We start from the raw sequence: 24,930 nt of genomic DNA, 5'->3' as shown, positions 1-24,930 counted from the left end.
TCACTCACAGAGCCAGAAGAACTGGAAGTAATAGTCAGTGAAGAGGTGTCCCAGCTGCTCCAGGGAAGTGCTGCAGTCGGCTTGGCCCTGGGGATGGGAAAAGCAGCTTAGAGAGGGTGGAATTCCACCTGGATTATGACCTGGGGCAGGGACAGATCATCCTCCTACCACCCCTGCAGGACTGTGGGAAGCTCTTGGTGCTAAACCTGCATTTCCCATATTTCATAAATCCCACATTTCTCTCCTTCCACGTGGCCCTGGATAAGCTGTGGGTACTCACTGGCTGTGCCACTCGGAAGTGGTAGGAAAACTCTCGGAAGGACAGCATCACCAGGGGCCAGCGGTGCATGGTGTCCTGGGGAAGGAAGGGGAAGAGCTGGGATGAAATCAGGGATGACTTTGGGGGATGTTCTCCAGGCTGGATCTGTGAGGAAATCTACAGCCTCATGCTGTCAAGTGAACCCACGGATGTTTCCAAGAACACAAGTGGGATGAGGAAGGTCTCTGGGAGCTGGGGGGACTCAGCCTGGAGAAAAGGAGGCTCTGGGAAGAGCTTCTGGCTCTGCACAACTCCCTGACTGGAGAGGGCAGCCAGGATGGGATCAGGCTCTGCTCCCAGGGAACAGAGAAGAAATGGACTCAAGCTCTTCCAGGGGTGGTTTAAGTTGGATATTAGGGAAAATTCCTTCATGGGAAGAGCTGCCCAGGACAGTAGTGGAGTCCCCATTCCTGGAGGGATTCTGTGTGGATGTGGCATTTGGGGACATGGTGGCCTTGGCAGTGCTGGGAAAATGGTTGGACTTTTCCAACCTCAATGATTCCATGGGTATTTTGTGAGCTGTCCTCTTCTCCCTACCTGTGCATCTGTGGAGTCAGTGGAGCTGTTCCCACTCACAGCATCCTGGCAGGGATCACTGGAGACAAGGCCACAGAGGGAGATGGACACAGCGGAGGAGGAGCTGGGAAGAGAGGACACCGTGAGAGCCTGGAAGGGGGAACATGTGGGGGAAAAGTGTCCCTTTCCCGTGGAGACACCATGGCCACATCAGTCACTCCAGGGGCTCCAAAAGGACAAGATCCATGGACACTCACTTCATCTCTAGGGTCAGGTTGGTGTTCACAGCTGTCTGCTGGCTCACAGGGATACGGTAGCTGAAATTCCCAGTCCTGGGAACACAGAGAGCATTAGATGTCACCAGGCTGTGGGAAGGCCAGGACAGGACCCAAAATCCCTGGCAGGCTGAGAATTCAGAGGGGCAAACTTCTCAATATCCCAAGGAGAAGCCCACCACCAAACACAACCCCTGAGGGAAAGCTGGGAGCACCAGCTCCTCTTCCCATGGAGCAGCATGAAGTGCTGGCAAGAAATACCCAAGAAAATCTTGGGAAAACTCCCAGATTTTCCTATTTTCTACTCCTACAGGGCTTCTGCCACCAAAGCGCCACCAAGATGCCACCAGCCAGCCCTTCAGGCTCACCTGCAGGCATCGGCGGCGGCACAGTACTGGGAATGGATGGCCAGGTTGATCTCCAGGATCCGGATGGATTGCAGCACCGGGCTGGGCCCTGCTGGGGAGAGAACAAGAAGTGTAGGAACAACAAAGGGTAGGAAATCCCGAGAGCATAGGCTGGAAGGGAAAGAAGATGGGATCCACGTACCATCCGTGCCGGGCTGCTCCGTGTGGGGCCGCTCGCTCACCGGCTGCCGGAGGCTGCGCTGCTGCCGGGAGCTGCTGCGGGAGAGCGAGAGGTTGGAGATGTACTTGGATTTGCCCTGGATGTGGGAGAAGGGGGAGGAGGGGCTGGCATTGGGGCTGCCGAAGCTCTGAGACCTGTCAGGAGTCTTTGGCCACTTGGTGTAGGAGGTGGATTTCCCGGTGATGCCCCTGGATTTGGCTTTGATATTTGTCACTGGCAGGAGGGAAGGCTGGCTTTGGTCTGTGGAAAGACAGGAGAGAAGGTTGTGCTGAGAGGCAGAGAGAGGATGAGAGCACTGGGATGTCCCTGTCCCCATGTCACCTCCTGTGTCTGCCCCATCCCTGGAAGTGCTCCAGGCCAGGTTGGACAGGGCTTGGAGCAAACTGGGACAGTGGAAAGTTCCCTGCCCATGTTAGGGGTTGAACCAGATGGGCTTTTAAGATTCCTTCTGACCCAAAGCATTCCAGGATTCTGTGCTTCCATTCCCTCTGTGCCTGACAGAGCTGATGATGGAATGAGGAGGGAATGAGGTCAGACCTCAAGGTGGGGCTGCTCTGGTGAAGCTTCCCATGACTTTTTGCTGGCAACGTGGGAAAGCTCCAAATTCTTTCCAGCTCCCCCATTCCCCTGGCAACAGGATCCAACAGGTTCTGCACTACATGGGCAGAGAAGGACAAAGAGAGAAGGATATATCCAAGGATAAGGATAAAAAGGGTATCACCTATTAGAAAGCTTCCAAATGAGTGGAATGAGAATGATGAAGCATCTGGAGGGGAGAGGGAGGTGGAATTGTTCATCCTGGAGGAGACCTTCTCACAAGGAGCAGGGCAAAGGACACGAGGTGACACAAACCTTGGAGATGTCCCAGCATTTCTGGGAATCTGGGCTGGCCCTCACCTGTCTGGTTGGTGGCATGGGCAGGGCTGGTCTCCGAGGGGACAACGGAGGAGATGTCGGTGGGAGCAGTGGAGCAGCACGTGGAAAAACAGGGAGGGCTGAAACAGGCCAGCACACCGCGACCGGGAATGCCAAGGGCTACTCCATGCCCCTCATCCAGGACTGCAGGGACACAGGGAGTAAGTCAAGGGATGGAATGGGAGCAGCACCTGCTGTCCTGCAGCCCTTCCATGAAAACAGAGCCATCCCAATCCATCACCTACCATGCTCTGGGGGGGTCCTGCTGCTGGCTCCGTTGGATGCGGCTGTGGATCGCACTGTCTGTGTTTTGTCAATGTTCTGGCTTGACCTGGAATGCAGGGAAAGATGCTGGAAACCTCCTGGATGTGGACGCTGGGGTCACTTGTAGGTGGGGAGAAAAGTGTCTGCAGCAGGAGGATGGGAAGAGGGACATGGAGTAAGTAGAGATGTGGAAGAGAAAAACTGGTCTGGGAAAGGCAGGAGAAAGGTACAAGAGCCATGAAGACAGCAAGGGGAGCTCAGAAATTCCACAGGGAATCGTGTGGCAGTTCCATGTCTGGCAGGGGAAAGTCCCAGCTGGTGCACAGGACACCAGCAACCCTCCTGGAACATGCTGGAACAGGGTGTACATGGCAGATTTGACTCCCATCAGGAATCTCCCAGGTGCTTCAGGTGCTTGGGAATCAACAAGCCCCAAGCTCTCACAATTCCCTAAGGAATGTGCCCCTTATCCCTTGAAGACAGACTGTTCCTCACCTTGTTCCTTAGAAACACACACAATTCGCCCCCCCCAGATTCATCCCATGGACTTCCAGGTATTTCACTGCAGCTATCCAAGACCTGAGCTGAAGACACCACAGGCATCTCCTGAAGGTAAGGGAGATGGGAAAGGGAGGGAATCTTTCTCCCAGGTCTGCAGAACAAGGAGCACTTCTGGACACCTGTGTCCATGCCTTACCTGTCCCTGAGCATGGCTCCAGGTTTCTGTGGGATTAATGGAGCTTCATTCATTTAGAGGAATTAAAAAACCACTTTGTCATCTCCAATATTTCTCTAATTACAGGGATTTCTTTTCCAGGTGAAAGGAGACTCAACGCCAGTCTCCCAAAGGGAATGGGGGCACAAGCCTCTGGAGCTTCACCTTCATCCCAGTCTAAATCCAATGCTTATCCCTCATGTTCCTCCACTACCTCATCCCTTTTCCTTACACAGCTTTGATTTTTCCATTTCCTACTCTAAATTTCCCTTCCCTGACAAGATCCATAACCCTTCCTTCTGGAATCCCACTGGAAGTCTCACATGTCTTTCTCTGTTTTCAGTTTCTTGGTCTTTCGTGGTGCAGGAAGAAAAAAAAAAAGAGCTATCAAGAGAAGGGACGAAGGAATTAAATAACGAAATAATGAAACAGTCACATACCGTGGACACAGAGCGACCGGAATTCCGGGACCCCCGTGCCGAAAGAGGGCCAGGAGACAGGCAGTAGGTACAGCAAAATAGCTACAGGACAGTGCAGGGACACAGGGAGAACAGGAAAGTGGAAAGATGACCAGGAGGACAGGGAATGAAAGAGGATATGGAAGATAATGGGAAGGAAAAGACAAAAACGGGGAAATCGAAGACAAAGCAGAAGGAAAATAGGTTGGATGAGAGATGTCAGGAGGAAAATGGGAGAGGGAAAAGAGAGGGAGAAAAAGAGACTCATTATCAGGTTACACAAGCTCCCAAAGCTGATCCAGCCCTGTTGCACCAGTGGGATGAGGCTGTTTTAGTCCAGCTGGAGGCATCCAAGGAACATTCAGCACATCCTAACAGGACATCATCCCCTTTTCCTTCTCTGTTCCTCACTTCTTGCTCCAGATAATTCAACCGTCATCAGAGTGGGACGTGTGGCTGTGCTTGGCAGGGTTTGCAGCTCTGGAATTGTGCTCAGTAATCCCAGTTTCTGTGCTCCAGCCTCTCCCAGGTGACCTCATCCCTCCCAGCCATTCCCAAAATACCCACCCATCAATGTCCACGAGATCCTCCTCGCTGCGCAGGCTCAGCACATAGAGCGTGGACATGGACACCACGCTGGAAAAGAGAGAAGGGCAAGATGAGGAGGAGCAGGGATCAGGGATACAGCATGGGATCGATCCACTTCCATGGGATTCCAGCCCAGGTGAGACCGCTGCCCTATTCCTGGAAGTATTAGAGGCCAGGTTGGAGCAACCTGAGATAGTGGAAGTTCCCAGCTCATGGCAGGGGGTTGGAACTAGATAAACTTTAAGGTCTCTTCCAATCCAAAGCATTCCAGGATTGTCTGGAAGAAGCCATGGATCCACAGCCCCTCGCTGCACACCCCATGGATGACACGGTCCCCACGGATGAGCTGGAGGGAGCTGATGCAGAAGCCCAGGAGTGGGATCTCACCTGAATGCCATGATGATGACCAGGGCAATGATGGTGCCCTGAAGGAAGCGCTGGCTGATGCAGGCCTGCTCCGGGACAACCGACGGAGACTGCGAGGGAAAAAATCCTGGATCAGCTCAGGACCCCCTGGATCAGCTCAGCTCCCTCACTGCTCTGGTCCTTGCATGAATCTCCCCCAGCCCATCCTGAGCTCTCTTCCTACCTCCCTGAAAATTCTGAACTCCCCAAGTTTAGAAGTCATTTAATGTCTCCATTAGGAGATGGAAAGGAAGATCATGGGAAGACTGAAGTTGGAAAAGCCCTCTAGGATCATGGAGTCCAACCCTTCCCCCATCACTGCCAAGGCCACCACTAATCCATGTCCGCAAGTGCCACATCCACACGGTTTTTAAATCCCACCAGCAATGGGGACTCCACCACTGGAGCCCATGCCAGTGCCTGACAGCCCTTTCCATGAAGAAATTTTCCCTAATATCCAGCCTAGCCCTCCCCTGGCACAACCTGAGGCCATTCCCTCTTGGATAAGGCAGGGAGGAGAGCCCAGTCTCCTGGCTCCATCCTCCTTCCACGGATATATGGACAGTGAGGTTCCCCCTGATCCTCCTTTTCTCCAGGCTGACCCTTCTCTGCTCCCAGTGCTGCTCCTTTGGGATCCATCCCTTACCTTGCTGGTGACTTTGTGGGGTCTCTTTTTGTGGGGCATGCTTCCTGCCCGGCTGAACTGGCTCCCAGTTTGGCTGCAAGGAGAAAGGAGGAATGGAGCTAAGCTGGGCAGGGATAGCTCTCCCTGTTCATCCAAAGCAAAAATGGGATTTTCTGGGTGGCAAAAGACCTCTTTGTGGTGTGACAGTCACAAACCCTTTTGGAGCTTTGCCCCAAAACAAGCATAAGCAGGGTGAGGGTGGAGATTCTGGAAGCATGGGAAACTCTTTGCGGTGAGAAAGCCACTGACTTTAGGGAAACATGGAGACCATTTCATCCTGGGTGTTGTTGGGCTGGTCCTGTGGGAATTCCAGACCTCCTGAAGATCAGCTCTTTAAATCCACTCCAGGCCAAAAGAGAGCAACTAACATCCCACTCCTTCCTCATCTCCCTATACCCCATCTGAGCTGCCCCTTGGAGCTTCCTGGGATGAAAGGGGACATTCCCTGTGGCTCCATGGGTACCTGAAGGCTCCAGAGCTCACAGTTGACTTCATGCTGTCCAGCCTCTTCAGCTTGGCCAGCTTGTGGCTCCACCTTTCCAGCTCATCAATCCGTGTTTCCAGGTTATCTGTCAGCTTGCACAGCTCCTTCACGGCTCCCACATTCTCCATGAAGATCCGCTCCTGCCAGGGAATCAGGCCAGCAGGTTGAGGCACACCTGGATCTGGATAATCCATGCCATCCATGTGTGTCCTGGGAGACTGTCCCCTTGAATCCCAGAGCAGCAAGCAGGCTGCCACAGGTTGGGAAAGGTCAGGAAGCCAGGTGCTCCAGGTTATCCTGACATAAGCACCTTATCTTATCTAGGAAGGGAAGATTAGAACGGGGAGTCTCCCTGCAGGAAGCTGCCTGTAACAAGGAGCCCTTCCCAAGGGAGATGCTGCCAAATTTCACCAGCACCAGGCTGGTTCCTCCCTGCTGGTGTCTGATATCCACCCAGGGCTGCTCCCGACTTTGGGAAGACCAGCAAGGTCTGAAACTCATCTGGGGGCTTTTCGCAGGCATCACACTTTCCATCTTCCAATATCCAGCTCCACCATTCCCTTGAGCCAGGTTCCCCAGCCTCCTGGCTGCCACCAACCTTGTTCACCACCAGGAAATTCTCCAGGGTTTTCCCATTGGAAAAGACCAGGTCCCCAGTGTCCTTGACAGCTTCTGGGAGGATCTCCTTCACTTCCTGAGCGATGACACCTGTGTGAAGATGGAACAGTGGGATGGGATGGGATGGGATGGGATGGGATGGGATGGGATGGGATGGGATGGGATGGGATGGGATGGGATGGGATGGGATGGGATGGGATGGGATGGGATGGGATGATCCTGCACTCCCTGGACACAAAGGGAGTGACACCAGGGGTGTACCCTCCTCATTCCAAGCTATGCAGAGCTCCTTGGGGACCCTGAAGGGCAGAGGATGGTCACACAAGGCTGCTTCCCAAATTCTATGGAAAGGGATCATCACCTCACCACAGTGTACCTGGAAAAACCTTCTCCCTATGGGAAGTACCACCTTCTCTCCCACTCACTAAAGAGGGAATTTCATTAGATTCCTTAATTTTGGAGGTGGGAAGGCCCCTCTTGCCTACCTCACACCTGGGGGGCTGCCCTGGTGCAGAGCTGGGTACAGTTCCTGGGAAAAGCAGGGAATTCCTGCAGGACATTCCTGTGTCACAGGTGTATTCCAATGGGACATTCCTGACTCACAGGTGTATTCCCATGGATGTACCTGTCTCAGAGGTGCTGTCAATGCCCACTGTGGCTGCAAACTCGGGTTTGTAGTTGTAGTGCACCAGCCTCATCCTGGAGATCCGCTTCAGCTGTTCTGTGGTGTCCACCTGGGACAAAACAGGCACATGGAATTCCCAAGGGGATATTGCTTCTCAAATCCCCACCACTCTGCACCCAAGCAGGACAATCCACTATGGCCCATGGGAATTCCTTTGATAGACAGCCCTGAACCCTGCTCTGAGCAGCCATAAGGACAAACACTGGGGTTAACGTCCAGGTCTGGACAAGATCCTTGGATAGGGAAATCAGGAGACTGAGTCTCCTTGCAGAACCAGACACAGGGAAGAGACAGTTCCCAAAAATAGGTGACAGGATTATATCCAGCTTTTCTGGACAGGCAAATCCAGCTGAGAGGAATTCAGAGCAGAGCCAAGCCTCTCACCCAGGCTCTGGCAAGGCCCAGTGTGGTACCTGCCATATTGACCTTTTTCCACTTATTTTCCACCTTTTCCCCACTGCTTGCTACTCCTGGCTAACACTGGAATATTCAATATTCCCTAAGACACAGTGTTGGGACAGAAAGAATCCTAAAGCATTTCCCATCTGCTCTACCATCATAAGATCATGGAATATCCCAAGTTGGAAGGTACTCACAAAAAAACACTGGAGTTCTTCAGACTCTTGGTGATCCCAAGCCCACCCTACTTTCCAGGTTCTCACCTCCTGGATATCCTCTTTCACTCGGACATCCGAAGGGTGCATCAGGGACCCCATGACCTTCACGTTGCCATGGACCACCAGGGCCTCATCCGGGCGGTCCGTGTTGATTCCCACGCGGCCGTGGTGGAACACGGTGTCCGGGAGCTGCGCCCGCTGCCAGAGCACGTCACTGTCACTCTCAAACTGCCCTGGGTTGGAAGCCTGCAGAGAAACAGGAAAACAGGGACTCACTGAAAGGCAGGGAGGGGAACACAGGGAGGCAGAGATGAGGAAGGTTGGCTCTTCTCCTCTCCCTCTCCTCCAAATTCAGAGCATTCCAGGCTGCCTGCAATTCCCTGAAATTCTGTGCTGGGCATCCGGGAAGCTGCCTAATCCATCGTGGACTTCCTGTCTGAGGTTTCTGTTTGGGTTTTACTACTTGCTTTCATGTTTTTGAGCTGAGTGCTCCAGCAAAGCCCTGGGAAAGCCTGGGAATGCACCTTTCTTTTCCCACTCCTCTCCCTTAGGACGTGAAAAGTTGATGTTCTGGGAAAGTGCCCAGTTTTCCTGCATCTTCTTGTTCCTGCTGCAGAGTTCCAACAACACTCTTCCCTGATTCCCAACAAATCTAATAGACACCGATCCCATTTGGAGAATGGGATTCCTTCCTTATCCTGTAACAGGTTCTTGAACCTGTTAAATGGAAAATCTGAAGCCAGAACCCAAGTGTGGATAGCAAAAGCTACAAGCAAGGCAGGGAGAGTCTGGAGAAAGTGGGAAAGGCAGGAAATCAAGTTTGGAAAAGACCTCTATGAACATCAAAGCCAACCCAGCAGCACCACCACCACATTCACCGCTAAACCACAACCCCATTTTCTGGCTGTGGAATGTGGGAAACAGCCCAGGATGGTGCAGCAAAGGAGTGTGGGGACAGAGGGAGAGGACAGGGATTTACCCGGACGATGATCCGCTCGGAGATGTGGGCTGCCAGCGTGTAGTTTTGGTTCTGGGCGTGTGCCTGCAGGGCCACCACCAGCATGAAGTACCTGTGGAGGGACACAGCTCAGAGACACATCCTGTGCTGGGAAGAGCTGGATCTCCATCCCCTCTGGAGCATCGGGCACCACGGAGGGCTCGCAGCACCCCCTCTCCTTGTACTGGGTGTCCCCAACCCCTCCCAGGGCACGGACACCCTTCTGGTGTCCACAATACAGGCCCTATCCCCACATCCCACTCCAGCCACTCTGTCCCAACCCAGGGACAGGCAGATCCACAGGGTTCTCAGGATGTTCTGGAGCAGGTCCCCGTGTCCTCCCTCACCTCTGGTCCGGGTTGGGTTTGCCTTTTTTCCTCATGTTGTTGGCCGTGGTCTCGCTGAAGTGCAGCCGCCCCACGGTGACCTTGGTGACCTGCTCTGGGGGCAGGTTCACCCTGGAAGGAGAGGAAAACAAAGGAATGAGTGAGGATGGTGGTTATCTGGGAATGGTGGCTATCTTTTACCACTCCTCTCCTAGCTCTTCCTTCCTTAGGTGGGAAGTGCACAGTTTTCCTGTACCTGCAGGCCCTTTGAACCCAACAAAACTCTTTCCTCATTCCCAGCTGGACACTGGTCCAATCCTGGGACCTGCAATACATTCTTCATGCCCTGAGGCTGGTCTGAGGAACCAGGTATGGAGAGGCTGGAGCCACAACATGGAAAGGAGGGCTTTTTTTGGGAATGGCCATCTCCTGGCCTGCTTCACCATGGCAGAAGTGGGCACAGAACAGGGTTGGGAGTGCAGGGAAAGGAAAAGGAAAACAGAAGAAAAATGGAGAGTGTGACATCCACACACAGTAGACTGGGAGACCTCTGACTCTACCATTTCCCCACCTTCTCCTGCTGTTGCTCGTTCCCTGGAAACACAGGATGCTCATTCCCATGTGGCCATACTCACGTGACGGGGTTGAAGGGCCGTTTGCTGCGGTCCGACTGCGACTGCTCAATGTTGATGGACTGGTTCAAGGCCTCGAGCTGGAGAGAAGGATTTTGGAATGTGGTACAGAGCACACAGACCTTCCCTTTCCCTCCTCCTTTCCAGCTCATTGCCCACCCTTCCATGCCTGGGTAGATCCAACATCCAGCCTGAATGTGTGGTCATTGTCCAAGTGTCAAAAAAAAGTTGAGGGTGGAAGGATCTTCCTGAAGTGCCTTTATCCCTCTGGAGTCAAAGGCCAGTGGAAAGCAGTCCTGAAGATAGCCAGACTGAGCCCACCTTAGCAGTTGTATTTCAATGGCCTCAATGGAGATGTTTAGATTGGATATTAGGGAAAATTCCTTCACGGAAAGGGTGGTCAGACATTGAAACAGGCTGCCCAGGGCAGTGATAATGTCACCATTCCTAGAGGGATTTGTGTGGATGTGGCACTTGGGGACATGGATTAGTAGTGGCCTTGGCAGTGCTGGGGGAAGGGCTGGACTCCATGATCCTAGAGGGCTTTTCCCACCTAACCAATTCCATGATTCTGTGATTCCACACATTCCTCTACTACATGAAGAACTGGTGTTACCTGCCACCTCCCAACCCCACTTTTCCCAGCTGGATTCACCACAGTCCCTCAGCTCCCGCTTACTTTCACTCCGTGCAGCTTCAGGTAGAAGCATTCCAAGGGTTTCAGGCCCTCGGGGGTCTTCACGTACTTGGGATCGCCGAGCATTCCGATGTACACGGTGACCTGGAAGTGGTTCTTCTTCTGGCACACGAAGGCATCGTCTCCCACGGAGAAGTTGAAGCCCTTGTCAGCATCCACGCGGTACGTGAGCATTGGGCTGGGAAGAGGGAGCAGGTGAGAGAAGGAATTTCCCACAGAAACTGTGGATAACCCATCCCTGAAAGTGTTCCGTGTCAGGCTGGAGGGGCTTGGAGCAATCTGGGCTAGTGGAAGGTGTCCCTGCCCATGGATCACCAAGGGATGATCTATAAGGTCCCTTACGACCCACATCATTCTACAGCTCTTCCCATTCAAATGGGAATGAATATGGAGTTCCCAAGATTCCCAAAGCCTCTCCAAAGCCTGGAGCATCCCTTTAACGTGGCTCACTGGGAGAAGCAGCTCAGACTGACCCACACCTTGTGGCATTCCCCGTGTCACCTCTTAACAGGCTGTACCCCTGTATCCCAAATTCCTGCTGAAATCACAACCACCTGCTCAGGCTGCTGTGGAAAAGCTCCCAGAGGACAGGTCTGGAGAAGGAGGAGAGGGAGGGAGGAGGAGGGGTCCTGGCTGCTCCATGAACACACACCAGCTGGAAAGGTTTAATCTACATCTCCTTAATGGGCTGGTTTCCATGGGAATCAGGGAAATACGTGGCCTTTGCAGCGAGTCCGTTTTACTCACCATCCATAAAGCCCAGTCCTGGGCTGGTGGGCCCTCGGAAGGGGGGGAAGGAGCTGCCTCTCATCCTACAGAACACCCAAATCCCATTGTTTTTAATTAAGGAACAAGGCATGAGGTAAAAGGGGAGCTCAGCCCAACCCTGGACCTCAGACTTAAAAATTATGGAGTACTTTTCCCCCAAAACCAAACCACCTCCAGAAAGACTGGGAGGGGATGTGGACAGACTGACAGTAAGGAATGTGGCAGAACTCAGGAGACTCTGGGAAGCAGGAGACAGGGATTCTTCACTGGTATCCCTCTTTTTTTGTTTTTCTGGAATAAATCCATTCTCCCTCTGCAACCACCTGAGGAATTAATGTGGATGAGAGCTGGGAGTGATTCCAGGTTGCCATGAGTAATTCTGGGATGGCCACGAGGAACTACTCGCTCCTTACGCCCCAGGGAGTTGGGAATGCTGTGCCCTTCTCCAGACACAAACCAGGCGGTGGGAGCAGAGCACTACCTTAGCCCAGAGGCACGAGAGGAATTCCCCAACCTCCTCCCAGCCTCAGCCCTGGATTCTCCATCTGGATATTCCGGACTGGGACACGCAGCTGAAGCTGATCCCTCATCCCAAGGAGATCCAAGCAAAGCCATTCCTGGTTGTTTTTATGGCTCCCGAGTGCTCACCACTCTTCCCACTGTTTTTTTAACTGGCAAAGCCAAGGAGAGGGAGGATCTGTCCGAACTTCCAAGCCATGGATGATTCCCAAATGGGAAAACTGATGGCTGCTAAATATGTGCTGAAAGAGGGGAGACAGGCAGACTCCCCCTCCTCTGCCTTCTGGAAATTCCAGGTCTCCCACCCCTTTCAGAGGTTCCTTATCACCAATTTTCCCATTTTCCCAATGGCTATCTCTGCACTGGGATTGATCAAAGGGAAGCTGTTTTCCACGCTGGCTTTTCCAGGGAGAGTGCAGGGGCCAAAGGGCAGTGTCAGGAATAAAAGGTCTGGGGTCAAATGGATTATTCGATCCCGAACATCCCCATTGACAGGGGTGGATTAAGGCAGGACAGAAGGGCAGGATCAGAGGAGGTTTTTCCCCATCCCAGTGAGGGTGAGGGGTTACAAACTCCTCACTGGGAACTGCATTAGGATTTGGCCAAGAGCAGGATGGCAGAGGGATGCTCATGTTCCCCCAATCCTTTCTTCCTTCCAGGTTCCCCCATATCTAAACCATTCCTAAAACATAACATTGGGAGACCCCTAATCCAAAGACATTCCCTAATTCCATGTATTCCCTAACTCCAGCTGAACAGCAGGGCACTTTTATCTCTCCCACACAATCCCACCAGTGTGTCCATACCATACATTCCCTTCAGCTTCCCAGGTTACATCCATCCTCATATCACGTATCCCAAAACACATCCAGCAGGTCTGGACCACACCCCACTGGTCTCCAGTCCTTTGGTGAGATCCAGGATGTGCAGCACAGCCAAGTTTGGAGCTGTTTCTCCAGACACTTCTCCCAGCCGAAGGGTGGGATCCCAAAACCCCAGGATTAGCCCCTCAGAGAGGACCAGTTTACTGGATGGGAAAAGAACAGCACTTTCACAGTTTCCCAAGGCTCTGGCCTCAGCATGGAGGTGTTTCCATGAAGGGCTGCACTATTCCCAGCTGCCTTCTCTCAAGCTCGGAGAAGGAGGAGGGAGCTGGAATTTATCGGAGCCCGCTGTCAGGGAGATGAATGGCTCCTTCTCCCAGGAGTAAATCAGGGAATTGCCCGGTTCCAGGCCTCTTTGGCTCCACTGCTGGAAACCACCTCATCCCTGGAAAAGTTCACTGAGTCTAAAACCACAAAATCAGAGCAAAAGGCCAAAAACATTGTATGTTATCCATAAAATTAATCCAGGGATTTCTGTCTCCTCCAACAACACAGATTCCTTGGCAAAACCTGAGACACGGGAACCTAATCCCTATCCCATCCCCTTATGGAACCTAATTTTTTGTGTGCAAGGGGAGGAAAACATGGAATAGCACTAATTGTATTTTTTACCCTGTAATCACTCCCAAGGATCTGGTAAGAACCTGGACAGCTTCCCATGCTCTCCCTCCTTCACCTCCTTTCTGGACTTTTTTCTTAGGATCAAGAGTAAGAAAAATCAGATAATTCAGATGATTCACATTCCTGAGGCTGTGAAAAGGTTTTGGGCACCTGGATCACAGGGAACTCAAACAGCACATCGAGACTGGGGACAGCTTCCAGCAGAAACCAGACTGGGAATGGCAGCAGAAACCAGACTGGGAATAATTATGGATCTGGATGTGGATGCTGCTCGTTTGCTGTGGACCCCCAAAAGCAGAAAGGAAGGAGACAATTCCCATCTGCCAAATTTGAATTAACCATCCTAAAAAATGCCATCATAGGAGCAAGGAAAATGGACAAATTTTTTTTGTGTTTCTCATAGATTATCCCAGGAAAGTGCTGCACCAGCAGAATTAAGGGATATTCCATTTAAAAAGAGACGTAGGTCCGGCTTGCACAGGAGCAGGAAGAGTCCCCTGAAGTAAAGTGGAGCTAAAAATTAATTTATCAATCAACCTTTAACCCTTAATTCTGCTCAAATCCAGCACCACAACAAAGCCCACTTGGCTTCCTCAAATCTCCATGGAGTCACCTCAATGGAATTTGTTCCTTACACAACAGGATGATGACGACCTCAATGCCCCAGGAGTGGGTTTGCTCTGGCTTTTACCCTAAATCCTGAAAGCAGGAATTAGGGAAGTGATCCCAAGATCCAAAGAGCAGGGCCAGTTTTGTAAGTGTTCTCCAGCAACTGCTCCATGTCCAGCAGAAAATATCATGGAGTTTGTTTCTGCCAATGCACCTGGGGACACCAGAGTGCATGGAAAAACTCTGGAAGTGGGATAGAAATGCCTGGAAATTGCCTGGGACAAGCTGTGATGTGTTTGGGATGGAAAATAATTTTCTCAGAGCAGGAAGTGACTAGAAGGAAAAGGGAAGCTGGGAAAACCAAAGGATAAGAGGTGACATGTCCAGACAGAGGTCACAGGAGGTGACAGCAGTATTCCTGCACATGGAGGAGGGATTTGGGGGCAGCATCCATGGGAGATGCTCAGCTTTCCCCATCCCACCATCCAGAGGGAGCAAACTGGTGGTGGAGAGCAGGGAAAGGTGCAGGATGGTTTTGGAGCTGCTGATATTCTTTGATGGAAATGACTTGGTAAACCAGAAGGAACTGTCTTCCCAAATTATCCCTCTCCTGCTGTGAGGTAGGGAAACAGCCACAGAGTCCAAAACAGGCGACCAGCTCCAACAGAGAATTCCCTGCCCTGGAACCACCATGAAAGATGGGATAAAGACTGGATGAGCAGATTTGTGTGGGAAAGCTGGGACTCTGCCCCCACCTTTGGCTCCCATTCCCAGGCACAGTATGATCATAGCCCTGCGTTATCCACAGGCACCGGAGCATTCCCTGCTCTGTGTCCCTCACAGGACCCCAGCTGGCAGTGTGGAAAGAGGAGGGAGGGAATTGAGAAGGAACAGAGGGTCCCTGGGAGGTTCCTGGGAGCCATCCCACTGTTTGCCAGCTCTTTGTCACCTCCCAGGAATGCAGGGAGGATCCAGAGTGGTTTCCTCCTGAGCACTCCTCCTTCCCACTGTGCTGTCTCCACCTTCCGCTGTCTCCACCTTCTGCTGCCTCCATTCCCAGCCCACCTTCCCACTTCTCTTTTCCCTGTCTTGGTCATCCCAGCCTTCCTCTCTGGCCTGTCCACCAATTCCTAGATTTCCTAAATCACTTCCTTCTCTTTCCTTCCTCCTCTGCCCCCTCAACCACTCCCATTCCTTCTCCTCCTTCAAGCTCCTTTCCATGCTGCTCAAGCTGTCCTGAGGTGGCTATGGATGACCTCCAGCCACCCACACTAGGAATTCCCAATCCTAAATTTAAAATCCAGGATCCTGGTAAACCTAGGGAGGGAGGGAAAGGTGTTCCAACTTTCCTCAGGACAAGGCCAGATTTGCCATGTTGAGCAAGGTCTGAGTGGCTGTGGAATTGTCACTGAAGCTGCTGCTGAAATGCCTTCTGCTATTCCTTAATTAACCATAAAAAGTGTGGAAAGTAATGTTCCCAGTAAGAAATGGGCAGTGGGGAGCATTACCTCCACCACAAAGCCCAGCCCAAGGAGATCCTTATCCCATATTTTGAGTGGGATGCTCCCAACCCCAGCGGCTTGCCACTTGCACAAGGAAAGCAAAGCCCACTTTTTCCAGCGGCAAAGGAATTACTCACAGCTCCTTGTAGTTGGCATCATACAAAGTTGCCCACTTGTTCTGCTGGTGTGGCTGCCACTTGATGGACTGGAAGTTGGGATCCAGGTAGGAGCCATTCAGGCTGTCGTTATCCTGAATCAGGCCTGCAGAGAATGTTAAAATGGATTAAAATCCCAATTTTACTCACTGGGCTGAGTATCCAGAGGGGTGGGAGCCTAAGGAAGTGACTGGCACTTCCTGAAGCTTCCCTCTTGACTTCCAGGGCAGCACCAGATCCAGGCCAGGGGTGAATCCCACAGGTTGACAACCTCCTCCCTGGCCCGGTGGGAGCAGGGTTGGAATTTGGGGAACAGTGGGGGTACCTGGTGAGAGCGCACCCGGCTGGTGCCAGGGAGGGGTCTGGACACGATCGGGATTGAGCGGCACGGATCCCATTCCCGGCTCCTGCTTGATCAGCCCGTTGAGCATCTGGGCATTGAGGGTGTTGGGGGGGGACTCGGAGTGTTTCCTCTTCTTGGCGGGATGCACCGGGAGGCTGTGGATACCGCAGGGAACAGAGACTTGGGAGGTGACAATCCCACAACCCCTGACCACAAGTGGGATCCCATATGGAAAACACAACGTTCCCACAGCGCTGTCCCACCTTATCCCACACTGCTGAGTCTGGGTCACTCATGTGCTGAGCCACACCTTTAATTCCACAGAATCCCAGGATGGTTTGGATTGGAAGGGACCTTAAAGCTCATCCGGTTCCAACACCCCACCACAGGCAGGGAACCTTCCATAGATTTCCCCTCATTTGTTCCCACCATTTGAACCCCACAATTCAGGCATCCCCACACCTCCCTCCAGCTGCCATTCCCAGCCTTACTCTGCTCCATGCTGCTGGAGGAGCTGGTGCAGCATCTGGGATTGCTGGGCATGGTGGAGCTCGGCGGGCGCCATTCCCGGCCCAACGCCGTACGGAGGCATCAGGGGTTCGGCCTTCAGGAACATTTCCCGCTGCAGGCCGGGAAAGTGGGAATTGTGCTGTGGCTGGAGGGGGTGAGGGGGTGGTGGGGGCGGTGGTGGGGGACCCTGGAGGTGAGGGGGTGGAGGAGGTGGTGGTGGAGGAGGAGGAGGGTGCTCCAGGCGGGAAGGGGGAGTCATGTGACACATATTTTCGGGAGTCATGGTCCGGAGGAGGTGAGGATCTGGAAAGGGAGAAAGAGGCAAAGTTAGGAGTATCCTGATCCCAGGTCCAGCACTGACCCGGTTTTCTTGGATTCTCAGGCTGGATGAGGCTTGGAACAGCCTGGGTTAGGGAAAGTGTCCCTGCCCATGGCAGGGGTTGGAACGGGATGAGCCTTAAGGTCCTTTTTCCACCCAAAACCATTCCAAGATCCTATCATTCCATAGAACAATGAGGGAGAAGAGCCAATGGAATTACCCCCAGCATTTCCAGGGAGGATTTCTGAAGGGGCACTTTAAACATTTTAATTGAAACCAGGAGGAGACTTTGATCCCTGAATTTAAATAAATAAAAAGGGACATTCAAATGCGATCCCACCTTTCTCCTCCCCCATTTGTAACGGGACACTAAAGCCATTCCATAATTGGAGTGGATTTGACTACACCAGCAGCAACAGAAATGTTTGGGGTGTGGAGGGACATGCAAATCCACGTCCCTTCCTGCCCTGCTCCTCATCACCTCAACATTCCAGATCCACTCCCTTCCATGGGCAGGGACACCTTCCCTTATCCCATGTTGCTCCAAGCCCTGTTTGACCTGGCCTTGAACACTTCCAGGGATGAGGCAGCCACAGTTTCTCTTGGAAATCCATCACAGGGTCTCACCACCCTCACAGGGAAGAATTCCTTCCCAGTGTCCCTTTGGTAGAGGGAGAAGCCATCCCCTCTTGTCCTGGCATTCCATGCCCTTGTCCAAAGTCCCTCTCCAGCCTCTAGCCTCCTTTTTCTTCACCAGGACAAAGCTTATCTGTTTTTCCAGCCTTTCCCTGATATTTGCATCAACCTGTGCCTTCAGGTGTCCTCACAGGACACTGCAATCCCAGCAGGAATGAGGGTCTTGACTCCCAGGATGTAAGGAAACTGCAGAGTAGGAAGAGACAGTGACTTTGTTTTAAGTGCAAGACAAAGCTTCCTCATGATCCAATGTGGAAATCCAATTGGAAAACATATCCAGGGACTGGCAACCAAGCCAGGCACAGCCTTTGGGCACATGGAGAGGAACGGCAGGGAAGGATCTGTTGGATCTTTCCAGGCTGAGCTGGATGGACTTTGGCCTCAGAACACCCAGGCAGGGGCTGAGTAACGAGCCCAAAGCACTTGACCAGGAATGGGAAAACTCCCGTCAGAAGGTCTGGAAAACTGGAATGTGTTTGTGCTGGGTCCTCCTGCTGAAGGCAGCCAGGGCAGGGCTGCTTCCACTCATTCTGCTCCCTTCCAAGGTTTTCTGCTTCCCGCTGGGACCTCTCAGTACCTTTTCCACACACGTGGAACTGGATTCCTCCTTCCAGGCTCAATCCCAAGCCAGCCTTTCTTTGGGAGCTGCCTCAGGGACAGCCCAACCAAGGATACATAGGCAAGCGATGTGCTTGCCCAAGGCATCCCCAAATTTAGGAAAAATCATGTCCTGGAATGCCATCCCAGCTTCGTGGGTACCCTCCGGAGGCTCCTCTCCTTCCCAAGTGAGCTCTGAGCACTCCAAAGCTGCTCTCCCCATGGTGAGCAACCCGGCCTCTTTGTTATATTTAAGGAAGGGCCAGGAGGAATTCCAGGGATTTTTTTTAGCAAGATAAACAGAACTCTTGACCTCTTCCATGAAAAAAAAAAAAAAAAAAAAAAAAGGAGCAGGCACTGCTCCCAGTCGGGACTGGGTTGGAGCCTGGGGAAGAAGGTGCTCCTGCTGAGGGGGAAGGGAGACCAGCACAACCTTCTCTCCTTCCTTCCCAAGGAGTTTTTCCATGGAAGAACAGTGAAGGTCACCAGAAGGACCAAACAACCCTCAGTGGCTTTCCTGGGAGAAGCCAGGGGTACCTTGCAGCAACCCTGGAGGGGGTCCCATTTTCAGTGGGAGAAGAAGATCCTTGGGATCAGCTGGAGGGGAGGTAAAGGCTGGGAAGGAACTTACTGGAGAATGGCAGGTTCATGGCTGCTTCCCAGAGGCAGGTTCCATGTCAGGGACGTGTTCCTGCTCCGTGTTCCCGAGGCAGAGGGCAGGACAAGGGGGATGCCAGGCTCCACATCCCACCCCGCCACGATCTCCCTGCTCCTACAGATTCCCACCACGGATTCAGCGTCCGTGGATTTCTGGATTCCCACCACGGATTCTGTGTCCGTGGATTCCCGGCTCGCCTTCTGTGCTGGTCCCTCTCCCCTTTTCCAAAGCCGGGAGCAGAACAATGGGCGAAAGCCGAGGGATATTTACTAACTGATAATCTCCCCACGTAGTGCAGCCGCCTGTTTTCTCTCGGCTGATAAAGACTGCAGAGCCAACCACTTCCACGGAATAAAGAGGGGGTGGATGCTGGATTTGGGGTTTGGATTAGGATTTTTCCCCCCTCCCTCTCTTCTCTCTTTTGGAAGCACTTACCGTTCACCTGCTGAGGAGAGTAGGCTTCCGATCCGGAATCTGGGGGAGAGTCCGGCAAAGTGCTGCGGAGCAATGGGAGAAGAGAAGGGAAAGTAATTTAAATCCAGTTTCCAGCACAACCAAGAGGTCCAGGTGGATCCAGGCACCCTCCGGGATCTGGCAGGCAATCCCAGGTGCACCTGAAGCAGATCCTGGACACCCTGACTGTGTCCAGCTGGGATTGCCATCACTGTCACTGTTCCCACTGGAGCTCAGGAATAGGGACGTTTTGTTGAGCTGACAGTGAGAATCCCAGGGAGAAGAAATAAAAAAGAAATTTATCTGCTTCCCAGGGAAAGGTGTGCTTCCTGTGAAAATGTCAGTGCTCAAGTGGAATGCACAGAGCTCTCTCCCCATCCCAGGAAGCTGTTCCAGGCCAGGCTGGAAAAGGCTTTGGAGCAGCTTGGGACAGTGGAAGGTGTCCCTGCCCATGGCAGGTGCTGGGACTGGGTGGGCTTTATGGTCCCTTCCCATCCAAACAATTCCATGATTCTATGGAATGGGAGGCTCTGGGAAGCCCATGTGACGAATTTTATCTGAAATCACCAGGAGCAGGATTTGGCCCTGACTGTGAAACTCAATTAAAAAAAAGTGGGAGCTCCTAACTGCCTTTTCTAGGGATTTTTCACCCACTGCTAGGGATGGCAGGACGAGGTCCCGTGTGGTGACACAGTAGGGACAGATACGGAGACCACGGTACATTCCCATTTTCTGTGGTATTTCTTTTCCATTCATCCATCCTACCCATCAGCTTTATGGATGTGAAATAATCCCAGACAAATCCCAGTACTTCTTGGATAAAAGCCAGCCAAAAAGCAAATGAATCAGGGAGGAAAAGCACAGGACACACTGGTCCAACTCTGCTCCTGTCTGCACCCACAATTCCAGCTGGGTACAGGATCTTCCTGGCCAGAGAAGCCCAAGGCCCATTAATTGGATTCTCCATGGGGAGTTGCACATAGCAGGGGCTGGAGAGGGATGAGGTAGGGTGATCCCAAAAAACCCCTTGCCATCTTCCTTCATCCTCCACCTTCCCTTGGAGCACCTTTCCATCATTCCTTTCCTATGCCTGGCAGGAGCATCTATTCCCAGCCTTACTTCCAGGCTCCTTGCCATGCAGGATCTGAGTTCATACTGTATTTCCTATGGATTTATGAGGATTTATGCACCAGCAAGCCAAGTTTTGGCCAGCAACAAATGGGAACAGCACAATTCAAGGAATCCAGGAGGTTGGAAAAGGTGAACACTGCAGAATTCCCACAAGGAGGTAGCGTGGATGTGCCTAGTCCAAGGGAAGGGTTTGTTATCCACCACATTGGCCCTGATGAGATGAGCACATGATGGGATGAGCACATGATGGGATGCTTGGGCCAGGGAGTGGACTCCATTATCCTTGTGTGTCCTTTCCAGGATATTCCATGATTCTCCGCTGGAAAAAGCCTAGCACAAAGGAGAAAAGTAATTCTGGGATGCTGAGGGAATGCTTCCATCAAAGCTGATCCAGTTCAGCTACATCCAAACGAGGTCTCCACCTCTGACAGCAAGGCGTGATCTTTACTCATGACATCCTGCAGAATTCCAGATGCCTCCAGAAGAAAGGGACATAACAAGGCATCACCTCATGCTTTTGATTCCCCCTAAGCTCCAGGTATCCTTCTGGGATCACTGCAAGGGAAAACCCCCCGGTCTGGGAATAAAAGAAAGGAATTTTTTTTTTTCCTTTTAGCTTTCTGGGATGTCTTTCCAAGTTCATCCAAATGGTGCAAGTCATTGGTTGAGTGTTCCAAATTTCAGGAATCCCCACGTTGTGCTTGCTGGCAACACTAGAGGGCACAAAACAGAGGGAGAAGAGCCAGTCCTGGAGCCATCCTGGCCTCACTGTCCTTGCATCCATAATCCCATGGGAGAAGGCTGTCCAGGACAACCACCACTTAAAGATCCAGGCTGGAGCACGGCACAGCACCTTGGGATGCAACTATTCTCCATCCATCCCAGAGAGCAGGAACCACATCCTTTCTCCTCTTGGGAAAAACTCTCCAGTTGGGTCCATAAACAATCCTAAAACCAGCCTTTCCCCTTCCTTGGAGCTTGTTGAAAAGGACACATCCAGATCAGATCCATTTTTTCTTTCTCTGGAGTGGAGCATCTACAACATCAGGCCATGAGAAGAGCATCTCCCTGCCCAATGTAGTAAACTATCCTCTGGGACAGTCATGGCAACATCCCAGAGACTGAATTCCTCAATCCCAGAGACTAAAATTTTGTCTCCTTCCAGTTTATTCTGTGTCTCTTCCTCTGTAAAAAACGCTCCAACATTCTCCCACCTGCAGACATCCAGCAGAGGTATCCAGTGCTCTACGATGGCATGGGGGATGCTCCCCAAAAACCTTCTGGGAAGCTTCAGGAGCTCCACTTGTCCAAAACCGAGGACTCACCACAGAGCAACGCTGTCACTGCTCTATGGGACCCTCCAGGTGCCACCAGCCTGCAGGAGCCTCCATCCCAGCACCCACCCTTATCCCACCATCCCATTCCCACTTACCCAGGTGCGTAGGAGGCCTTGGGCTCTGATTTGATTGGAGGGACCACGTTGTTCAGGCAGTGGCCACCCAGGAATCCCTTGGGCACCACCATCCCATTGTTGTTGTTGCAGTTGAGGTGAGCTCCATAGGCAGCTCCGCAGGGATTGGCCAGGAGAGGACCATGCCGGATGGGGAGCTGGCTGCTGGCAGGAGGGAGGTGGAGGGGAGTGCTGGGAGAGGGATTGCTCACGCTGCTGATGGAGCTGGCGGGAGGTGCTGGGATGCTGGTGGAGCTGGAGGGCTGGGGGTGTGTGTAGCTGGTGGGAGCAGGGATCTCAGGGAAGCAGCTGAGGGAGAAAACGGGATAATGTCAGGGGAACAAGGTCAATGGGACTGATGGAAGAGTCCAAAATCCACCCAGGAAGTTTTGAAGTGCCCAGGACAGCAACCTGAAGGAATATGTAGCCAGCAGGATCTGCTCACCGTGCTCCAGCTTTACAGACCAGCTATGCCAGAGATCCCACCCCCACCCTGCCTCCAGATTCCCTTGGTGCTCTCCAGGTCTACTCCATCCTCCTTCCCAAACCCAGGGTACACAGGGAGATCCTTCCCTTCTCCACATTCATGTAGTCCTGAGGACTTAATCTGATCTTCCAGTGCTCAGATTAAGGAAAAGTATTTACAATGCCCTTGGGGGGATAAAGAGAGGGAACAAAAGACTGGGAAAACTTGAAGGTAAGAAGCCAAGAAGAGACAGGAGAAAGGGCTGGGAATGATAAAGGAGCAAAGAGTAATCCAGGAAGACTCTGGAGGGGCAGAGGTGATTCCTAAATGATTCCTCAGATTTCAGGGCTGGAAACTGCTCAACAGATTTCCAGAGAAGCTGTGGCTGTCCCACCCCTGAAAGTGTTCCAGGACAGGCTGGGCAGGTCTTGAAGCAACTTGGGATAGTGGAAGGTGTCCTGCCCATGGCAGGGGTGGAACTGGATGAGCTTTAAGGTTCCTCCCACCCAAACCATTCCAGGATTCTGTGATCTCTCAATGGAAAATCACAAGGAACACTGTTCCTGCAGCAGAGCAAGGGAAGCACTTACATCTCTGGAGAGTCTTCCTTGCTGATGTACTCTTCCAGGATGCTGGTGTCGATGTTGGATGGTTCCAGAGCTCCATTAATATCATGGCCTGGAGGGGAGAGGAGGTGGAAGCATGAGCTGGGAAACACCACCAGACCCTTGCGTCAAAGAACTGATCTGAGAATCATGGAATCACAGAATGGTTTAGAAGGGCCCTTAAAGATCACCTCATTCCAACCCCCTGCTATGGGCAGGGATGACTCACTAGATCAGCAGATCCCTGGGGATTGCCAGCTGTCCATACCCACTGCATCTCGCTGTAAAGCTTCATCCCAGGAGAGAGGGCACGCGGGACAAGCCAGGGCAGGGGCACAGACACACGGTGGGGAGCAGATCCTTTGGGATCCCTTCCAACTCAGGACATTCTATGATTCCCTTTGGACCCTGTGCAGAACACACTGGAGTTTCTCCACCACAACTCCGGACCAGCTCTTGACCTTCCTCCCTCTCCTCTGCTCCATGGTCAGGCAGTGGATTTCCCTGTCCTTTCTCCAGAGGGATTCTCCTCCCCTCCCTGCCCTGTTCCAGGGAAGCTGGGCAGGGTTTTGTTGACAGAAAATCCTTCCTTTATCTGTCTCTCCCAAGTGGGAGTCCGGAGGCTGCCAGAGCCGGAGCCAGCCCGCGGTGCCAAAGGCACTGCCAAGAAAGTGGAAGAGAAGACCCAACTCCCCCCGCTCCGATAAGGAAGTCAGCGAAAGACCATTCTGAAAGACCCCACGTGAAAGCCCAGGAGAAGCCCCTGACTCCCTGGATCCCCCAGGTTCCCGGGAAAGGTCACCCACTGATCCGCAAAGGCTGGCCCGGGGGGCTCCAGCCCACCCCGGCCAATTGCAGCTCTCCCTTTGCAAATCCCTTTCATACCAAGACAGGCAAATCGGCAGAAATAAATCCAGCTAGGAATTCTGCCAAGAGGACAGGGTGTGTGTGGATACAGGGATCTCTGCCTTAGAAACATTGGCTGGAGTGGGGCGGGGGGAAATCCCGGGTAACTTTGTTTTTCGGACACCTCTGCGGCAGAGCCCAGGGACCCGGGGGACAGGGTGAGGATTTTCTTCCATGTGAACACGGGATCCATCTGGAGCAGGGACACACAACGCTGCTTCCAAGTGATCACTGAGGTGAGGAGAGGACAGGGCAAGCAGAGCCTCCGGGATCTCCAGCTGTGCCACCACCTCCAGTATGGGGTTGCAGATCCCAGGGGAGCCTTCTGTCCCTCCACTAACAGCCACATTCTGTCCCAAAGTTCCTGGGATGTGGTAGCTCCATCCTCTTGTCCTTGGAGTTATGGGAGCTTACTGTTGGCCACTCGTGTGTCCCTCATTCATCCTTAAGGATCTCTGCCATCGCCTGCTCCCAACTTTTTACCACAAACACATCTCCCAAGGCACCTCTTCAAGCCCTCACTGTGATCCCATAACATTCCCAAAACCTCCTGCCAGGGATGAGCACTCCAGGAGGGTGGGAATCCTCCCCATGCTCCGTTGCCTCCCTCTTAGCCAAAAAAAAAAAAAAAAAAACCCCAAAAAAAACCCTGGGCCATAAATCACAGGATACCTTTGGCAAACACCCACCCCAAAGCCATCAGAAAACTTGTCTTCATCCCAAGTTTCAGCCTTGGGATCCACGATCAAAGCGGCAAAAAGGGTCCTTGGCCAATTTTTGTGACTCAGCCTGTGCAAGAAAAGTCCAAGCCCAGCAGGTTTCCCTGACACCTCCAAACTCCAAGAGCACCTCCATGGTGGAAGAGGAGTCCAGGAATGCTCCAGGAAGGACAAGAAACCCTCTATAGACAGCAGGAAGCTGCACTTCCCAATTTTCTGAGAGTGCTGAGGTCCT

At 52.5% G+C, this 24,930-nt stretch overlaps 1 protein-coding gene across 1 annotated transcript; it reads right to left on the bottom strand.

The window, feature by feature from the left end:
* On the bottom strand, window positions 1-24,415 carry MYRF (myelin regulatory factor). Its single transcript, XM_062494596.1, has 27 exons — window positions 24,391-24,415; window positions 23,056-23,143; window positions 21,982-22,308; window positions 19,401-19,462; window positions 16,677-16,998; window positions 16,168-16,340; window positions 15,825-15,948; window positions 10,767-10,962; window positions 10,091-10,167; window positions 9,477-9,587; window positions 9,112-9,202; window positions 8,178-8,378; window positions 7,456-7,564; window positions 6,811-6,920; window positions 6,192-6,352; window positions 5,690-5,762; window positions 5,026-5,114; window positions 4,618-4,686; window positions 4,033-4,113; window positions 2,859-2,944; window positions 2,596-2,757; window positions 1,660-1,938; window positions 1,479-1,569; window positions 1,093-1,167; window positions 857-959; window positions 281-355; window positions 1-87 (listed from the first exon to the last, which is right to left on the bottom strand). The coding sequence occupies exons 1-27, from the start codon at window positions 24,413-24,415 to the stop codon at window positions 1-3; spliced, it is 3,447 nt and encodes a 1,148-aa protein (XP_062350580.1).
* Between the last annotated feature and the right edge of the window lie 515 nt (window positions 24,416-24,930).

This window comes from Cinclus cinclus, chromosome 6 (assembly GCF_963662255.1).
Source record: "Cinclus cinclus chromosome 6, bCinCin1.1, whole genome shotgun sequence".
Lineage (NCBI taxonomy): Eukaryota > Metazoa > Chordata > Aves > Passeriformes > Cinclidae > Cinclus > Cinclus cinclus.
This window is presented reverse-complemented; position numbering and strand designations above follow the sequence as displayed.

Coding starts and splice junctions, on each gene's coding strand:
- MYRF (XM_062494596.1), bottom strand. CDS start 24,415: ATGAGGGACACACGAGTGGCCAACA. Junction 8,379..9,111: donor CCGAGCGGATCATCGTCCGG/GTAAATCCCTGT, acceptor GTTTCTCTGCAG/GCTTCCAACCCAGGGCAGTT. Junction 4,114..4,617: donor GATCTCGTGGACATTGATGG/GTGGGTATTTTG, acceptor ACTGTCCTGTAG/CTATTTTGCTGTACCTACTG.